Source organism: Muscardinus avellanarius (assembly GCF_963383645.1).
Source record: "Muscardinus avellanarius genome assembly, chromosome: 2".
Lineage (NCBI taxonomy): Eukaryota > Metazoa > Chordata > Mammalia > Rodentia > Gliridae > Muscardinus > Muscardinus avellanarius.
The window spans coordinates 38,657,888-38,675,422 of record NC_137787.1 but is presented as its reverse complement, the minus strand read 5'-3'; the positions used below and the strand labels follow the sequence as shown (position 1 = coordinate 38,675,422).

Here is a 17,535-nt window from a genome sequence, read left to right as displayed (position 1 = left end):
TTTCTTCATCTTCCCAAACTGAACAGTTATACCCATTTTAAGTAGCGTCATGGCTGAAAATAGGTCTCACCCAAAGTCTGCAGTCTGGAACACAGAAATAGGAACCTGGAGATTAACTTAGATAACCGGCAAGTAGATTGATCCCTCTCTTTTACAAACCTAAATGAATCAGTGGCCTCACATGCTTTTACCCCCTCTCAGAGGTTTATAATGGCACATAAAACTGAAGCAAAGCTCTGTTTTATAGGCAAAAACTATTAATAATACATTTCATTTTTATATGCCAGCTAACAAGCATTCATTTCCCCAGAACACAGTTCTCAGGGTAACAATTGTTTGCCGTGTGTGTGTGTGTGTGTGTGTGTGTGTGTGTGTGTGTAGTACTGAGGGTGGAACACAGGGGCTTTTCTACCTTCAGGCTATACTCCCAGGACTATTTTATACTTTATTTGGAAACAAGGTCTCACTAAGCTGCTGAGAGCCTCACTAAGTAGCTGAGGCTGGCTTCGAACCTGTGGGATCCTCCTGTCTCAGCCTCCCAAGCTCTGGGATTACAAGCTTGCACCACCACGCCCCATATTGTTTACCCTTTTGACAAGTAATGAAAGTATGGTTACATGGAGGTGCAGAACAAGGGCCAGAACCCAGCCCACCAGTCCCCTGCCCAGTGATCTTCCTACTTGGCCACATGGCTTCAGTTGAGGAGAAGAACTAGGTATTATGCTTCTCAGCCCCCAGAGACGGAGAAAGTGACCCATTGGGTCTAACTGGACAGCTTTTGCCTCTTCACCAGAGGAACTAGATTCCATGTGTCTGAAAACCATACCTAATTTATCATTTTTCTATCTTTGTTGTAATAATATAGACAAAGAAGTAGAATAAATCCAATAAGATTCAAGAGTCATGTGCAAGTAAAAACAAATAAAAAGGTTAAATCATTAAAAACTATAATCCCAGCGTGGTGGTACACACTTGTAATTCCAGCATTCAGGAGGATGAGACAGGAGGATCGCGGTTCGTGGCCAGCCTCAGCTATTTAGTGAGGCCCTCTGCAAGTCAGTGAGACCCTATTTCAAAATAAAGAATAAAAAATAGGGCTGGGGGTGTAGCTTGGAGGTAGAATGACCCTGATTCCATCCCCAGTACTGCAAATAAATAAATAACAAATAAATAAATAAATAAAACTATAAAAACATTGAGTTAAACTGGGCATAAGAGTACTTCGGAGATTGAGACAGGAGGAAAAAGGTTTGTGGCCAGCCTCAGCTACTTAGGCCCTCTGCAACTTAGTGAGACCTTGTTTCAAAATAAAGTATAAAAAAATAGGGCTGGGGGTATAGCTCAAAGACAGAATGTCACTGGGTTTAATCTCCAGTACCACAAAAGACTGTGTTCAACCTCTTTTTATTTTTACTTCTTTAAAATAAAGTTATTCACAATCTTCTTTACTTAACAACATTAATGGGAAAAAAATCATGTTCTGTTCTTTTAAGGATAGATAGCATCTTGTAATAGAATAATACAAACACCAAGGAGTTACAAAATTTGACAAAATCAAAAAGGAGCTTCTTTTACTTTGCAAAAAAAGTTACACATTTAATTTATTTTAAATAAAATTTCTTCTGCTAATATCCTTCTTTTTGTTCAAAAGTAATAGATTCTCTAAATCTTTAGACTTTCCATTTAAATTCCCAAAAGGAAAAACATTTCCTTGAACTCATCCCCAACACTTCCATGCTGTGTCAACATATAAACTTTAAAAAATTAGAAGAATCTGGATTATGGAGTGATCTCTAGAATGAACAGCAGGTCATTTTAAAGTAAAGAAGGAAAGGCCTTGTCTGACTTTGAAAGAAAGATTTTATTTTAGAATTCTCTCCACCTTTTAATCAGTTAATATTTGATTTTTTTTAAATGCACAATTTAAAAGACTGATTACTCAAAAGAAAAAAAAATGAGAGTTGAATATAGCACTTGGAATAGAGTTCAGGAAAACCAGGCTGGAGTGTAGCTCAGTGATAGGGTACTGAGCGTAGGGCACTGGGTTGGATCCCCAGAACCACAGAAACAAACAAAAAAAGTTCAGGAAAACCAAATCAAATCCACCTTTAGTTTCATTCACAATAAAGATGGTTCAACAACCATGGCCATTTTGCTCAAGTTATTCAGAACAGCCTCTAACGTGCTGGACACAGGGTTTTAAAACTTCTCACAAAGTTTTAATGATGGCTAGAAATACTACAGGTGATGATGGATAACCTATAAACATTATTCTTTTCTGAACAAAAAATACCTCCAATTTCCCAATACATAGCCACAACTAAGCTCTTTTTATCTTCCCCTTATCATCTTTGGCCAAAAGTAATGACTGACTTTTTTGGTTAAAATTTTAATGAAACCTTAAATTGTATTCCATGAAAATATCTCCCTGAGTCTTCCAGAATTCTCCAACATTTTCCTTTATAGCATATTTGGCACAGTTTTGGCACTCCTGGAGTGTAAATCCAATTAATATTCTCCCTACCATATAAATTCCCCATTTACCTGCCAACTTTTTAACTTGAGCCTCTATGTAATAAGGAGACACATAAAAGAAATGGTCCCCAAGAACACTGTAAGCCACATATTGAGAGTCTCCTGAGTCTTTCTGTAGTTCGTGATCTTCAAAACTCTCTACATTGTAGGCTATCTCAATTTTCCTTTCATGGGGAAAAGCCATCCCTCGGGCACCCTTCAGTCCACGAGCATTCGAGCCTTCAATGGCACTTGCAATTTCTTTTCCCACAGACAAGTCCAGAGAATCTATGATGCTGCGCAGTTCATCACATACAGCTGGCACTATACAGACACCTAAGTCCTAAATTGCTAGAAAAACATTTTAATCAAGCAGGTCAAAGGCTTCACCTCTTTAGCCACTTTGCATCAAAGGAGTTTCCTTTACTTGGTTTCATTTTAAATTAATACACATATGCCTCCTTGTTAGCTCTAAAATTTTCTCAAGGTCACTCTTCTTTTTTTTTTTTAAGGTATTTGAGCTACAACAGATAATTTTGCCTACTCAGAGGATCTGAGGGATATATGTTTCCAAATGAGTTAAGAAGAACCCAGTCTTTCCAAAATGCCAATGGAGAAAAGAAAGTGCGTTTGTGAATTAAGTATCATTAGCAGTAGCAGGCCTTGGGCTCCCATGCACCTCCATGGCCATCTCCACAGGGCCTGGAATTCAGTGCCTGCCCTAGAGATCTTGGAGACAGGAATACCTGTACCTGCCACTTCCTCCCCAGTCACCTGCCGTCATTGAACTAGAGTAATATCAGATTAAAATGAAGCTCAACAGCAGTTCTTGGCTTGGGAAGGAGATCACTGAAGGGCAGTGGACTGTGGTGTGTCAGGATGATGTGTTTGGCAGGGCTTGGAACTATACAAACCTCATGCCAGCTGGGCTTGGAGGTGCATGCCTATAATCCCAGTATTTGAAGAGGCTGAGACAGGCGGGATCACAGGCTTGAGACCAGCCTCAGCAACTTAGTGAAACTCTCAGCAACCTAGAGAGGCCCTATTTCAAAACAAACAAAAAAAAAATTAAAAGGTTGGGGGGGGGGTAACTCAGAGGTAGAATGTCCCTGGGTTCAATCCTCAGTGCCAAAACAAACAAACGACAACCAAAAAAAATGTCATATCTTTCTTTTTGGGGCTATTGGTGAGAGGCACCCCTTTCTTCCATCCCCAGCTTCTCAAGAGCCTGAGGCTATCACTGAGCCAGAGCCCGTTACTCTAAGGCTCAGGGGCAAACGGACTGCATTTCCCTGCCTCGGGGATGGCGTAGCTCACATTACATAAATAGATCTGCTCTAATTGTAGTTTACATTGTGAGATGGACAACTTGGTTAAATTAGCATTGGTATAAAAGCTTAGGTTTGCAGTTTCCTCATTCTTGGGGAACCTTACATTTCTAAAAGCGAAGTTGACTAACGATTGACGGAGATAAAAGGCTGACCTCATCTTCAGCATGTGACAGTTCTTCAGCGTCCGCTTCCACATCATTTTACTCCTATCGCTTTTCCTCACTGCTTTCAAACTCACTGCGCTTTATGTCAGAGATCCATCAGAGATGTGCTTACCGGCCCTCTTTCCCCAAACCCCGATGGTCTGAGGGCATTGTTGCCAAGCCTGGCTACTTTGAGATTAATAGACGTTTTACAGAAAATCAGCACACGGAAACCACATTTCATCTTTTTCCCACACATGTACATAATGAAGAATTTCAACTCCCAAGGCTGGACCTCATCCGACTGGGAACTCTGCAGAAATGAATCATATTACAGTATTTCTTTATAATGCTGACTTCATAAAAAATTAAATTTCCTAACAGCCGATACATCTCTCTCTCTCATAATCTCATACACCAATCACTTTTTCTAAATATTTTTAAATTTATATCAGTTCTACCATTTCAGAGTACAATTAGAATTTTTGGTCAGTACTATTAACTAATGGAAAACATCCAAATATGGGTTTTCTCTCCTCGATGACTGAACAGGTAATGTTACAAATACAGCCACTTCATGAGACCTGTCATACCTAGCCTCTTCTGACTCAGGAAGTGGTGATGTCATTACCAGGAGTCCAACACCCAATTGGATCACACGCAGGCGTGGCTGAAGAGTGTGTACATACTGAAGTTACAGTCAGCACACCTAAGTACGATATATCCCATGTCCACAGTGCTTCACCTCTGAGCTCTGCTACTCTAAACCTTTTTTTTAATTAATTTATTTTTTAAATTGGTGCATTGTAGTCATATATCAATCACATTGGAGTACAAGACTTGAGAGGATATACAAGCACACATCATCCAATTAGCCCTCATCCGGCCCCCATCCCATTCCCTCCCCCTCCCTCCATCCCACGCTTCTTTGGTGATTTACTTTGATACATTTGTTTATGTACCTCCTGCGTTTTAAAGAGTCTCCGTCCTCCAGTATTACATACCCTCTGGTTGGTCACATTAGTTGCTTCACTATAGGGCCCTTTCTATAGCTCAACCTCTTCCTGTTGCCCTTTTCCTCCTAGTTATTGCTGATTAAGAGAAGCGTCTGATTTATATTTTCTGCGATATTTCTCTGTGCATGCTGTGTTGCAAGTACCAATCCCACTCTTGATGGTCCCAGTAGTGGCCTGGCTACTCAGTGGACTGATCCAGACCTCGCTGGCTCAAGCAGCGGCCTTGCCTCATGGGAAGCCCCAGTTCTGGTCTCGCTGGCCCCTGAACCGGTCTAACCCCTAAGCTGGCTTTGGTCCCGACCTTGGAGGCCGCAGGAGTGAACTTGCCTCACGCCAGGCTCCGATGCTGGCCATTGGCCCCTGCACCTGTCTAACCCCTTGGCAGGATTCCAATCCCGGCCTCGGAGGCCCCAGCACCGGCCTAGCCTCATGGCAGGCTCCAATGCCGGCCTCGTTGGCCCCAGCACCAGCCTAATCCCTCGGCAGGCTCCGATCCCGGCCTCGGAGGCCCCAGCCCTGGTCATGCCTCAAGGCAGGCTCCGATGCCGGCCTCGCTGGCCCCAGCACCAGCCTAACCCCTCGGCAGGCTCTTATCCTGGCCTCAGAGGCCCCAGTACCAGCCTTGCCTCAAGGCAGGCTCTGATGCCGGCCTCGCTGGCCCCAGCACCGGCCTAACCCCTTGGCAGGCTCCGATCACGGATTTGGAGGCCCCAGTACCGGCCTTGCCTCAAGGCAGGCTCCGATGCCGGCCTCACTGGCCCCAGCACCAGCCTAACCCCTCGGCAGGCTCTTATCCTGGCCTCGGAGGCCCCAGTACCAGCCTTGCCTCACGGCAGGCTCCGATGCCGGCCTCACTGGCCCCAGCAGCGGCCTAACCCCTCGGCAGGCTCCAATCCCGGCCTCAGAGGCCCCAGTACCGGCCTTGCCTCAAGGCAGGCTCCGATGCCGGCCTCGCTGGCCCCAGCACCGGCCTAACCCCTTGGCAGGCTCCGATCCCGGCCTCGGAGGCCCCAGCACTGGTCATGCCTCAAGGCAGGCTCCGATGCCGGCCTCGCTGGCCCCAGAACCGGCCTAACCCCTCGGCAGGCTCTTATCCTGGCCTCGGAGGCCCCAGTACCAGCCTTGCCTCACGGCAGGCTCCGATGCCGGCCTCACTGGCCCCAGCAGCGGCCTAACCCCTCGGCAGGCTCCAATCCCGGCCTCAGAGGCCCCAGTACCGGCCTTGCCTCAAGGCAGGCTCCGATGCCGGCCTCGCTGGCCCCAGCTCCGGCCTAACCCCTTGGCAGGCTCCGATCCCGCATTTGGAGGCCTCAGCACTGGTCATGCCTCAAGGCAGGCTCCAATGCCGGCCTCACTAGCCCCAGCACCGGCCTAACCCCTCGGCAGGCTCTTATCCTGGCCTCGAGGCCTCAGTACTGGCCTTGCCTCAAGGCAGGCTCCAATGCCGGCCTCGCTGGCCCCAGCACCGGCCTAACACCCGGCAGGCTCTTATCCTGGCCTCGGAGTCCCCAGTGCCGGCCTTGCCTCAAGGCAGGCTCCAATGCTGGCCTCGCTGGACCCAGCACCGGCCTAACCCCTTGGCAGGCTCCGATCCCGGATTTGGAGGCCCCAGCACTGGTCATGCATCAAGGCAGGCTGCGATGCCGGCCTCGCTGGCCCCAGCACCGGCCTAACCCCTCAGCAGGCTCTTATCCTGGCCTCGGAGGCCCCAGTACCGGCCTTGCCTCACGGCAGGCTCCGATGCTGGCCTCGCTGGCCCCAGCACCGGCCTAACCCCTCGGCAGGCTCTTGTCCTGGCCTCGGAGGCCCCAGTACCGGCCTTGCCTCACGGCAGGCTCCGATGCCAGCCTCGCTGGCCCCAGCACCGGCCTAACCCCTTGGCAGGCTCCGATCCCGGCCTCGGAGGCCCCAGCACTGGTCATGCCTCAAGGCAGGCTCCGATGCCGGCCTCGCTGGCCCCAGCACCGGCCTAACCCCTCGACAGGCTCTTATCCTGGCCTCAGAGGCCCCAGTACCGGCCTTGCCTCAAGGCAGGCTCCGATGCCGGCCTCACTGGCCCCAGCACCGGCCTAAGCCATCGGCAGGCTCTGATCCTGGCCTCGGAGGCCCCAGCACTGGTCATGACTCAAGGCAGGCTCCGATGCCGGCCTCACTGGCCCCAGCATCGGCCTAACCCCTCGGCAGGCTCTTATCCTGGCCTCGGAGGCCCAAGTACCGGCCTTGCCTCATGGCAGGCTCTGATGCCGGCCTCGCTGGCCCCAGCACCGGCCTAACCCCTCAGCAGGCTCCGGTCCCGTCCTCGGGGGCCCCAACACTGGCCTTGCCTCATGGCAGGCTCCGATGCCGGCCTCACTGACCCCAGCACCGGCCTAACCCCTCAGCAAGTTCCGGACCCGACCTCGGAGGCCCTAGCACAAGCCTTGCATCATGGCAGGCTCCAATGCCGGCCTCGCTGGCCCCAGCATCGGTCTAACCCCTCTGCAGGTTCCAATCCCAGCCACGGAGGCCTCAGTAGTGGCCTTGCCTCACAGCAAGCTCCGATGTCGGCCACTGGCCCCGGCGCCCGCCTAACCCCTCCGCAGGTTCCGATCACTGTCTCTGTGGTTATTATTTCAAAGGTTCCAGTTGTAATGTATCAGATCTCTGCCTCCCCCGAATATTGGCCACTGGCATTGCCACTGCCTCCACCGTTTCAAATCCTTCCCAGGCTCTTTTTCCACTCTGAATGTTGTCCAGTGTTCCTAAGCATGCGTGATGGTAGCATTCAACATTTGGTGTAATTTCTCCAAAAAAATAAAGTTGGTAAGATCCGGTTTCTGCTTCTCCTGAATACAAGTCTCCACCACCATCGCGGAGAACTCTTTCAACACCGCATTTCTCCTTGGTCTCCGCTAAACTCTCTCCTTATATGTGATGTCTGAGATTCTTAACAATATAGAGAAATAGCAGTCCTCTTTCACGGCGAATTTTTCCATAGGTTCCAGTGCATTTAGATAAGTTTTGTCTGCATCTCCAGTGTCCTGGCATCCATAAGGGCTTTCTTACCACCTCTTCGATATTTTTCTTTATCTTTTTCTGTTCTGGGCCCGGTTTCTCCAGGGGTCTGGCGTGCTACTCGCAGTTCGGCCTGGGGCCCAGAGTCCCGCGACCCGGGCCCCATCTGGCGTGCCCCGCCCGCGACCCCCGCCCAGAACCCAGCGTCTTACTGGGCCTGGTTTCTCCAGGGGTCTGGCGTGCTACTTCAGTTCGGCCTGGGGCCCAGAGTCCCACGACCCGGGCCCCATCTGGCGTGCCCCGCCCGCGACCCCCGCCCAGAACCCAGCGTCTTACTGGGCCTGGTTTCTCCAGGGGTCTGGCGTGCTACGCGCAGTTCGGCCGGGGCCCAGAGTCCCGCGACCCGGGCCCCATCTTACTCTAAACCTTTGATATGCCCAAATCAACATTCAGAAATTCACATAGTATAAATCCCAGTATTTAGGAAGCTGAGACAAGAGGATCGCAGGTTCACGGCCAGCCTCAGCTACTTAATGCGGCCTTCTGTAACTTAGTGAGAACTTGTTTTGAAATAAAGAATAGAATGCCCCTGGATTTAATCTCCAGTACCAAAAATTTAAAAATAAATAGAAATTCACAGAGAGTTTACCAGTTTGGGGGAGAATGTCACTTTCAAAAGATGTTCCCTCATATAGACTGAGGACTTTTGTCCCACACCATTGTGGCATGAATCATTTTATCCCTAGAGGCATAGGACTTTTTCTGAATTCACTCAGCAAATTGTAGGGCATCTTTTACTGTCACAGGCTCAACAACTGTCACTTTTTTAGTAGAATCTCCAAAGTTGATCAATCCTGCCAATAAATGAACTTATTGCCCAAGATAAATAATTAAAGAGAACAAGTTTATATGTTAGGCACAAGAGTTCCATAAAGAACACATGTATAGGGGTCTTAACACTGATTTACTTGGCTAAAATATTTTTAAAATTACTCAACGGCATGCTTTAGAGTCATTTCTTTAAAAATTAAATTAAAAATCAGCAAAAATTTTATATTTTTTTTTAAAAAAGAGTTAAATAAGCTGGGCGTGGTGGCACACACTGTAATCCTAATACTTGGGAGGCTGAGACAGGAGGATCACAGGTTTGAGGATAGCAACTTAGTGAGGCCCTCCACAACTTACTGAGACTCAGTTTCAAAATAAAGAATAAAAAATAGGGCTGGAGGTGTAACTTGGAGGTAGAATGCCCCTGATTTCAACCCCCAGTTTGACACAAATAAAGGTAAATAATTAAACAACATAGAATCATTTTCCATATATGTCTTTGATATATGTATTTTAGATTTTTCTATTAAACTTTACTTATAACTCTGTTTTGTTTTATGCTATGTCTCATTCAAGCAGTGAATAGACAGAGACAGTTACTGAATATGAGATGCTTCTGACCTAATCGGGGTGGTAGTTTCTTCTCCAATGGGCTGTAAGGCCATGACCCATTTTTCCCAGGGGGAAGGAGGGACAGGAAGAAAGAAAGAAAAGAAAATTTCCCTTTTGGCCCAAATTCATGCTTTTCCAATTTCCTCCATTTGCTCCTTCCAAGTCAAAACCAATATGGTATCCAATTATACTGAATCAAGTTCTGTGTTTAAATCCAGCAGCCCATTGACCTTATTTAAATGCTGAATTTGATTTTCATGTTAATTTAAACCTACTAAGAAGGTATTTTAAATGAGAGAGATAATTAATCCCGGCAAATCGTATTTCTAGTTAAATGTCATATAATTAAAGTAATTCCATTTTTTGCTCTAAAATTAGAAACCTGATGTGAAAGTTTGTTTCTCAGTTTGCGGTTTCACTCCCCTCCTGCTTCCCGCAGATTGGCACTCGGCTGCTCTGGTGGCGGCACGGATCCCCTCACTGCAAGGCTGAAATTCCAATTTTATTCCAACGCAACTGTCACAACGCCCTGAAGCAAGCTAAAAACAAGGGGGGAAAAATCTCTGGTATGATTTCACTTTCCATGTGTTCTTTAATGAAAAATTTATCATTCTCAATATTGGTGTTTACTCCCAGTTAAATACTTTTTTTTAATCAGAAAGAAAAAGCAACCGAGATTCAGTTGCTATTATTTCACAGGGAAATATAACAGGCCTGATGTTTTCCTGACAATTCTGTTATTTTCTTGTGTGGAAACACTGTATTTATCATATACTGTACGGCTGGTGATTCAGATATTGTGGAGACCTTATGGTGAACTGATAGAGATGTAAACCCTTTATGCCAGATTGTTTAAGCAAAGGAAAAAAAAAACCTCCAAATGCACTTAATTAACATCTGATGTGTAGCTTTTGCAAACACAAATGCAATATTTGTGTTTGAGCACTGACAGTAATGACTGTGAACTATGCTATTAATGTCTGGCTTAAAGATGCTTGTGGTAGGACCACGTCTGGAATAACACAAATAAAAAACTGCATTCAGACAAAACAATAGTGAAGAGCCCATTAGACAAATGAAAAGGCAGCTCTTGGATCTTTAGAAACACATGGACTTGTTTTCCCTTCAGATCAAAATTATTCTCAAAGATAGTGTCAGACATTATCGTTTTCAATCAGTCAAAGGTGAAAAGATTCTATTTGTATTTCCTGCCACGGAAATGAGTTTCATTGTAGGAGGTCAGAAGTTGTTCAGAGATGTCCTCAGAAGTTCTATAGATGATATTAAGCCCCTCTTGGGTGGCTAGTATTCATACATGCACAAGAAGGCTGAGAAAGGTGTTCTAGAATATTTGGCATTTTCCTACCTGATGCAAAAACAACAAACTTGTGGATTAAATTACACTTTGAATAAACCGATTCACTTCCACCAACTCAACTTCTGCATGAAATCTTTTTGTTTTGTTTTGTTTTGTTTTCCTAAAAACCTGCTGAATGGCCACGACCTTGCAGGTTGCTAGGCATAAAAACACTTCAAGGTAAAAATAAGAATACACTCTGGCCTAAATGTGGTCTTTGCTTTAGAGTAACAAGCAAAGCTCAAAACATCAGACTCCAACTCAGGTTCAAAATTATAAACACACATTATGCCAAAAGAATTAGTTATCATTACATATTGGTTCTTTAAATTTTTTAGAACATGCACTAAAGAGAAACCACAGCTGAAACTGGGCATTTGATGACTAAAGCCATAAAACAAACATAATTGCTACATCCAATGCTCCCACAGCGGGAAGAATGCAGGACTTTTGTCTATGTGGCTGAATCCACAGAAAAGAAAGCTGAGTGAGAACTGGGCGGCACAGGATGAGGAATGTTCCCTCTGCGTCTGAATTCAAGTCCATCTCAACAGGACACTGTCCCTGCTCAACTGTCCTGCAAAATGATTCTGCTGTTTTCCCACATGAGGAGGAGCTGTTGACTTCACTTTACAGACCTTAAATCTTTCAGATGAGGGGCCCCTCCAGTGACCTGCTCCCAGGTTTTGACAGTAGAACAGTACCCTCCTCAAATTAATGCAAAGTCTAAGTGGTCATGAGTCAATTAAAGGTGACATACTTAGTTGCACCTGAGACTTTCATTTCTATCACTCCAAGTAGACTTACAGACAAGCATCAGAAAATAATAAAATGGGCTCCTTAAAACAGGACTTGTTTTACAATTAGGAATTCTTTTTCCAAGATCAGGCGAAATGTTAGGTGCGGTGTGAAGTGCAATATTCAATGTCCAGAAAAGTGCCTCATGATGCATTTCCTATTTATAGTGGAAAACTTAAGCAAAGGAAGTTCTCAGTAAGCTAGTTAAATACCAAACAAGATGCCTGCCTGCTCCCAAGACCTACCAAATCTCTCCATCTAGGATTGCTAAGGCATCACCTGAAACTATAGTTCAAGGAATTGTTCCTGTGTCTTTAAACAGAGATACATAAATCCAGACCATTCACACCATATATCAGGCAGCAGTGTTTAAATTATCCCACAAATGCTTAGGGTTTTTAAATACATATGTATCAAGTATTTATTTATAGATCTAAAAATATCAACTATTACTGCTTTGCCCTTACTTATGTTCCCCAAGAGCTGGCCAACTACAAACTTTTAGAAGGAATTTGGCTGAAAAGATTTTGTGTGTTTGGCACTCTTGAAGGGTGTTAACCATCTCTGGGCTCACTTTCTCTCTCTCTCTCTCTCTCTCTCTCTCTCTCTCTCTCTCTCTCTCTCTGTTTACAGTATTCTTCAGGAACTTCAAAACAAAAACCTGTTCCCTTATTGATTCTGTTTCCTCCAGGGTACTGTTGCTGGGATATTGATGATAGTATTCAGTTGATAGCACCAGCTATTTTTATTTAATTTTTTCAGGAAAAGAAATAAACATAGAAATAATGTGCTACAGTTCTTCTGTTTTGGTGGGAGGATATAAAAATATGTTGGGAAACACAGACATTAAAACAAGGTTAGAATAATATATAAAGACATTTAAGAAGGGGAAATTTGCTATTATTGGCTCCCAAATTCACTGGAAAACTAAATGAATGGCATTTTACCCTAAGGAAAGAGATTGTATAAATTCTATTTCAATATCTATTACTTCAAAAGATGAAAGCAATGTACTCCTTTCTACATAAAAAAAAATTAAGGAAGAATATGTGCAAGTGATGACCTAAGATCTCAGTTAGAAGTCTTAAACTAATTACTATATGGTTTGTGAAAATTAAAAACACACTATTTCTCCTTAAAGAATTTTGCTTTTCTGCTCTTAGCACCTGCTTTGAGCCTATTAAATGATAGAAGAAAAATGTTCCGTCTAGAAACTTTTTTATGTTTCTTCTACAAACTCAGTCTTCTACCCTTTGCCAGCATGTATTAATGAAAGAAAAAAAAGACATCTGAGGGGACGTTGCATCCCCTTTCTCTTATCATCACTAGTCCTCCATCATGCCTAATCTGTATAAAAGCACAGAAATCCAGCCTGAATAAAACTGACCACTGATAAACCATCATAATTGTCCTTCAAGGAAGATGATGAAAATTCTCACGATACTGATTTAGAGATATTATAAAAACAAGTTCAGAGCTTTAAGAATTTAAAAACGTTTTTCTTATACTTGTGCGATACAAATAAAATATAAGCATGCATATTTTACAACAGTGAGATCACACTCTCTGTCTGAGCTCCTTTGGCCTTGATGCTGGCCAGTCTCTCTGCCTAAGCCCCTTCTCCACATCTCCATATGGCTGAGGAAGGACCTCACTCCTTCCAGGTTTTGCTACAATTCTGACTGTATGATGAGGCCTAATTTTAAACTCATAACTTACTATTTTAAATTTAAATTTAAATTCATAATTTACCCCCACCCCACAATTCTTACTGCCCTTGTTCTGTTTATTTTCCCCCCCTATTTGGCTGTATATAACACTTGTTCTTGAATGAATTTTAAAATTCATTTAAATATTAAGCTTGTTATTTATTGCCCATCTCCTCACTACTCCCCCAACTACAATACAAACTCCTAGAATGTATGTAGATCCTATTTTTCCCACTGATAATACTCTCTGGCAAGTTCTTAATAAATATTTGTTGCACCAGTGAATTAAGCATGAATTCTCTCTACCTTAGATTATATTTTACACGTCTCAAAGTTCTTCTAAGCTTAATGCCTGAGAGTATGCCACAGTCAAGCATTTCCAAATAACATTTACATTTTTTCCAGTATTTTCTACTATAAATAATGCCTCAATAAAGATACTTGCACATATAAGTGCTGGTAACTTTTACTATCTCCTTAGGATTTATCACGAGAACTAGAATTCCTAAGAGGCAGTTATGTACTTTTTTAAAGCTCTTGGTACATATCACAAACTTACATCCACAGAGTTTATACCAATTTACACTACCATCGGCAGTACAAGTGTCTCTGACTACATCATCACTAGTATTAAATATTACCTTTAAGTTACCACCTTTAAATGTGTTTGTGCCAATACTGGCATATTCACATTTTAACTTGGGATTTGCAGATTTTGATGAAATTCTACATATAAATCACAGATCTCCATGTGGAATAAAAGTAGAGAAAAAAATCAGAAATCCTGTGGGTTGGTCCGTTTCGAATCAAACAATATAAAAGAGGTGATGATGGAGTAGAGATGCAGGTAATCAACAGCTGAGACTGGGAAGCAGTGCTCGCTTTGGTTTAGACAATGACATATCAGGTTTATTCTTGGGAGAGTAAATATGATTAGAGATAATACTAGCATGTGACCTTTCATTCAGACCTGCCTTTTAGATCTGAATAAAAGTCTTCCCAAAATATTTTGATAGCACAACAAAACTGAGAATTAAATTATTCGAATGTTTGCTTAACCGAGGGCTAAAACCAGTTTTTGGGTACTCTATCACCAGTATTCCTCGTTCTAATTCATGTCCACCTGACTGTAATTCCAATACATCTGACTGTAATCCCAGCCCACCTGGCACCAAGCTGACTACATTTGTGGTTTAATCCCTTCAGTCTTTATGGAGGCTCAAATTAGAAACCAGGAAATAGATTTCTGAAAATTTAGTCATAAAACTTACACTTCTCCATTTGTGAGACAAATCATGGAAAAATATGTCAAATTGGCAGAAAGCAATCAGTTTCTTCCCTTTCTCTGAAACAAAATACTGAATGAAAAACATCTATAATATTTTTATAAATCTCCACTTTATAGAGAAGAAAAAAGAGCTCTTTAGTACTATGTCGGGTATTTTACGGAGATTATTTCAATGCCACAATATTATGAAGGAGACACTATTAACACATCCACTTTATGGATACAGGGATTGAGGCTTCCTGGGATTAAGGAACTCTCCAAGGTCACGCAGATGCTGAGTAGCAAAGCCAGGATTTGAAAGTTGCCTCAAAACATGTGCATCTCATTGTACTACTGTAAGTGATTATAGACAGTATCAGTTTATGAGCAGAATTCCAGCGCTGGTAACCAAATGATTAGTAACTAAATGATTCTGAAGGCTTTGAGAGAGCTGGACCATGAGAAATGTGTTTCTCGCTCCTCCACCTCATACTCCTGGGGTATCAGGTATTTTAGCAACTGCTAAGGTAATAACTAGTCACCAAAATGTGATCTAACGTAGTTTGATTTGTGACCCTTACAGAAGATATTACAGAATGAAAACATTAAGAATTAAATAAAAGACACTAAGTGCCTAGGAGAGCACAGTGCAGGTAACAGGGACAGGACGTTGCGTTTTCCTAAAGAAATGCCTATGGGGTGGAATGGGCACTGAGGGCCGGAGAGGCTGAGAGAGGCCAAAGGTGGTGAGATGGGGAGGGGGATCCCTTTCCCTGGTATTTATTTTCTTTATCTTGGAAGCCCATCCTCTAGACAATCTTTGCCCCAGGGTGCCTCTAGAACTGACTTTCCAAGCAACAGTTTGGCCACAGTGGATTTCAAGTATGAAAATACTTTCCCACCAGCTGGAAAGAACATATAAATCACAGATCTCCATGTGGAATAAAAGTAGAGAAAAAAATCAGAAATCCTATGGGTTGGTCTGTTTCGAATCAAACAATATGAAATTGTTTGATTCAATATAAAATTGTTTGATTCAGGGCACAACCCCACAGCCAGCAGAGTTGGAGCCCCCAGGATGCTGCTCCTGGGCCAAGAGCTTACCCTCCTTCCCATCCTCAGCGGCCATGTTGCAGGACCTATACATGGCTTCTGTAGCATTCCTGGAGCCTCATCGAGTCACCAACAAGAGTTTCTGGCATACCATTGATTGGGAGGGAGTAAGTGCTGAGCGGAAACCCTCACCAGGTACGAGAAGAAGCTGCTGTTGTGACCCTCCCAGCACTGATGGGGCCTGACCAAATAAGGGGACCTCAGGCTGTGGTTACGAAGTTTAAAAAGTGGAACAAAGCAGAACCAAGAACACAGTGACAGCTCCCGGGTCAGGCTCAACGGCACTGATATCCCTCCGTGTGAACCTGCTGCTTCCTTCTCTGGATAAGACTGAGCTTCTCAGGCAGATCAGTTTCACCAAAGAGAAAAACGCGTTGCTGTCAGGGACATGCAGGACCAGATCCTCTGCCAGGCCTACAGAGCAGGAAATTTTAACGAAATCAGGCTCAATAAAATAAAATATAGCGTGTGAATTTTGCTGTGATGGCAAAATGTGCTTAACATATAATTGATCACTTTAACCATTTACTTTAACCATTTCTAGGTATCCGCTCGAGTGGCATTGAGTTAAACAGTGTTGAACACCCATCACTGCTAAAGCATATCCTTTATACAAATTACAAAAACCAAAGTTTTTGTAATTTAATTCATTAATTTTCCCTTGCAGTTTGTCTCATAATAAAAGTTTGCCTTGATGCAAGGAAGCTTGAATATTTAACCCATTATGAATCTAATTTCACAAGGAAAATGCATCATGAAGATGAATAAAATTGTTGCCTTCAATTTCTGAATGATTTTGTTAACAACTACAACTTATTTATATTTATTGGGAGATAGATACAAAGAGTTAAGGGTGTAAAGGTCAACTCTCCATTGTCCAATACAGTAAGCCATCACTGCATATGTTGTTTAATTGTAACATTAGTTATTTAAGGTTAACACAAATTTAATTAAGGTCACAGAATGTTAAAGTTAATAAAAATAAATTAGGTGTTACATTTTTCAAATGTACTTGTCACATTGCAAGCGCTCAGTGGCCGTCCACTGCTAGTAGTTCCATGCTGAACTGCACAAATTAGACCATTTCCGTCATCACAGAAATTCTATTGGACAACACTGTGCCAGATATTCTGCAAGGAAGCCTAGTAATGAACATACTTTGAAGCTATTCTAAATGGCACAACCTTTTTTTCTATACTATTCTGCCATTTTAAATTTCTGATTCTTTGTACCTGACTTTATCTTCTAAAGGTATATTAAAGAACTGGTTGCCTGTTTTTGTTTTTATTTCCAGATTCTTGTTCCAGAGGACCTCTGCTTCAGCTATGGTATCTTTTTTGAAGTACAGTCTGCTGTAAGCAATGACTAACATAGCATCCATCTTCTGTCTTATTACAAATGTAGGTACTTGGGGAATTTGGGTACAGGCAGAGGACAACAGGAGTATGGCCTTCTTTGTTTAATCGATACATTATAATCATATCTTAATGGGGCATAAGATGGTAGAGGCATACTTGTACACATAGCCCATTTAGCCCTTCCTCAAGTCCCACCCCATTCCCTCCCCACCCTCCTCCTCATGTTTGGCTCAGTGATGGCCTTTGACATGTACATCATGTGAATGTACATCATGCACATTAGGGAATTTCCTTCTTTTCCCCTCCCATCCCCCTCAGGTTGCCTTATTTATACATCTAAGGATTCTCCTTCATCTAGAGTTCTTCCTATGACCCATTTTCTCCCTAGCTTCCACATATTAGGGAGAACATATGATTTTTTACTTTTTGTGACTGACTAATCTCATTTAGCATAATGTCCTCAAATTCCATCCCTTTCCCTGCAAATGACATAAT

The 17,535-nt window shown here is 43.3% G+C and overlaps 1 protein-coding gene across 1 annotated transcript in view; it reads right to left on the bottom strand.

Annotated features, from left to right (window-relative positions):
- Positions 1-15,902: 15,902 nt before the first annotated feature.
- The window catches only part of FTCDNL1 (formiminotransferase cyclodeaminase N-terminal like), a gene marked incomplete at both ends in the record, with an annotated part of 32,083 nt that continues 30,450 nt past the window's right edge, over positions 15,903-17,535 (bottom strand). Inside the window, 3 exon segments of the mRNA XM_080689354.1 lie at positions 15,903-15,990; positions 15,992-16,053; positions 16,056-16,096. Coding sequence (XP_080545480.1) covers positions 15,903-15,990; positions 15,992-16,053; positions 16,056-16,096 — 191 coding nt within the window.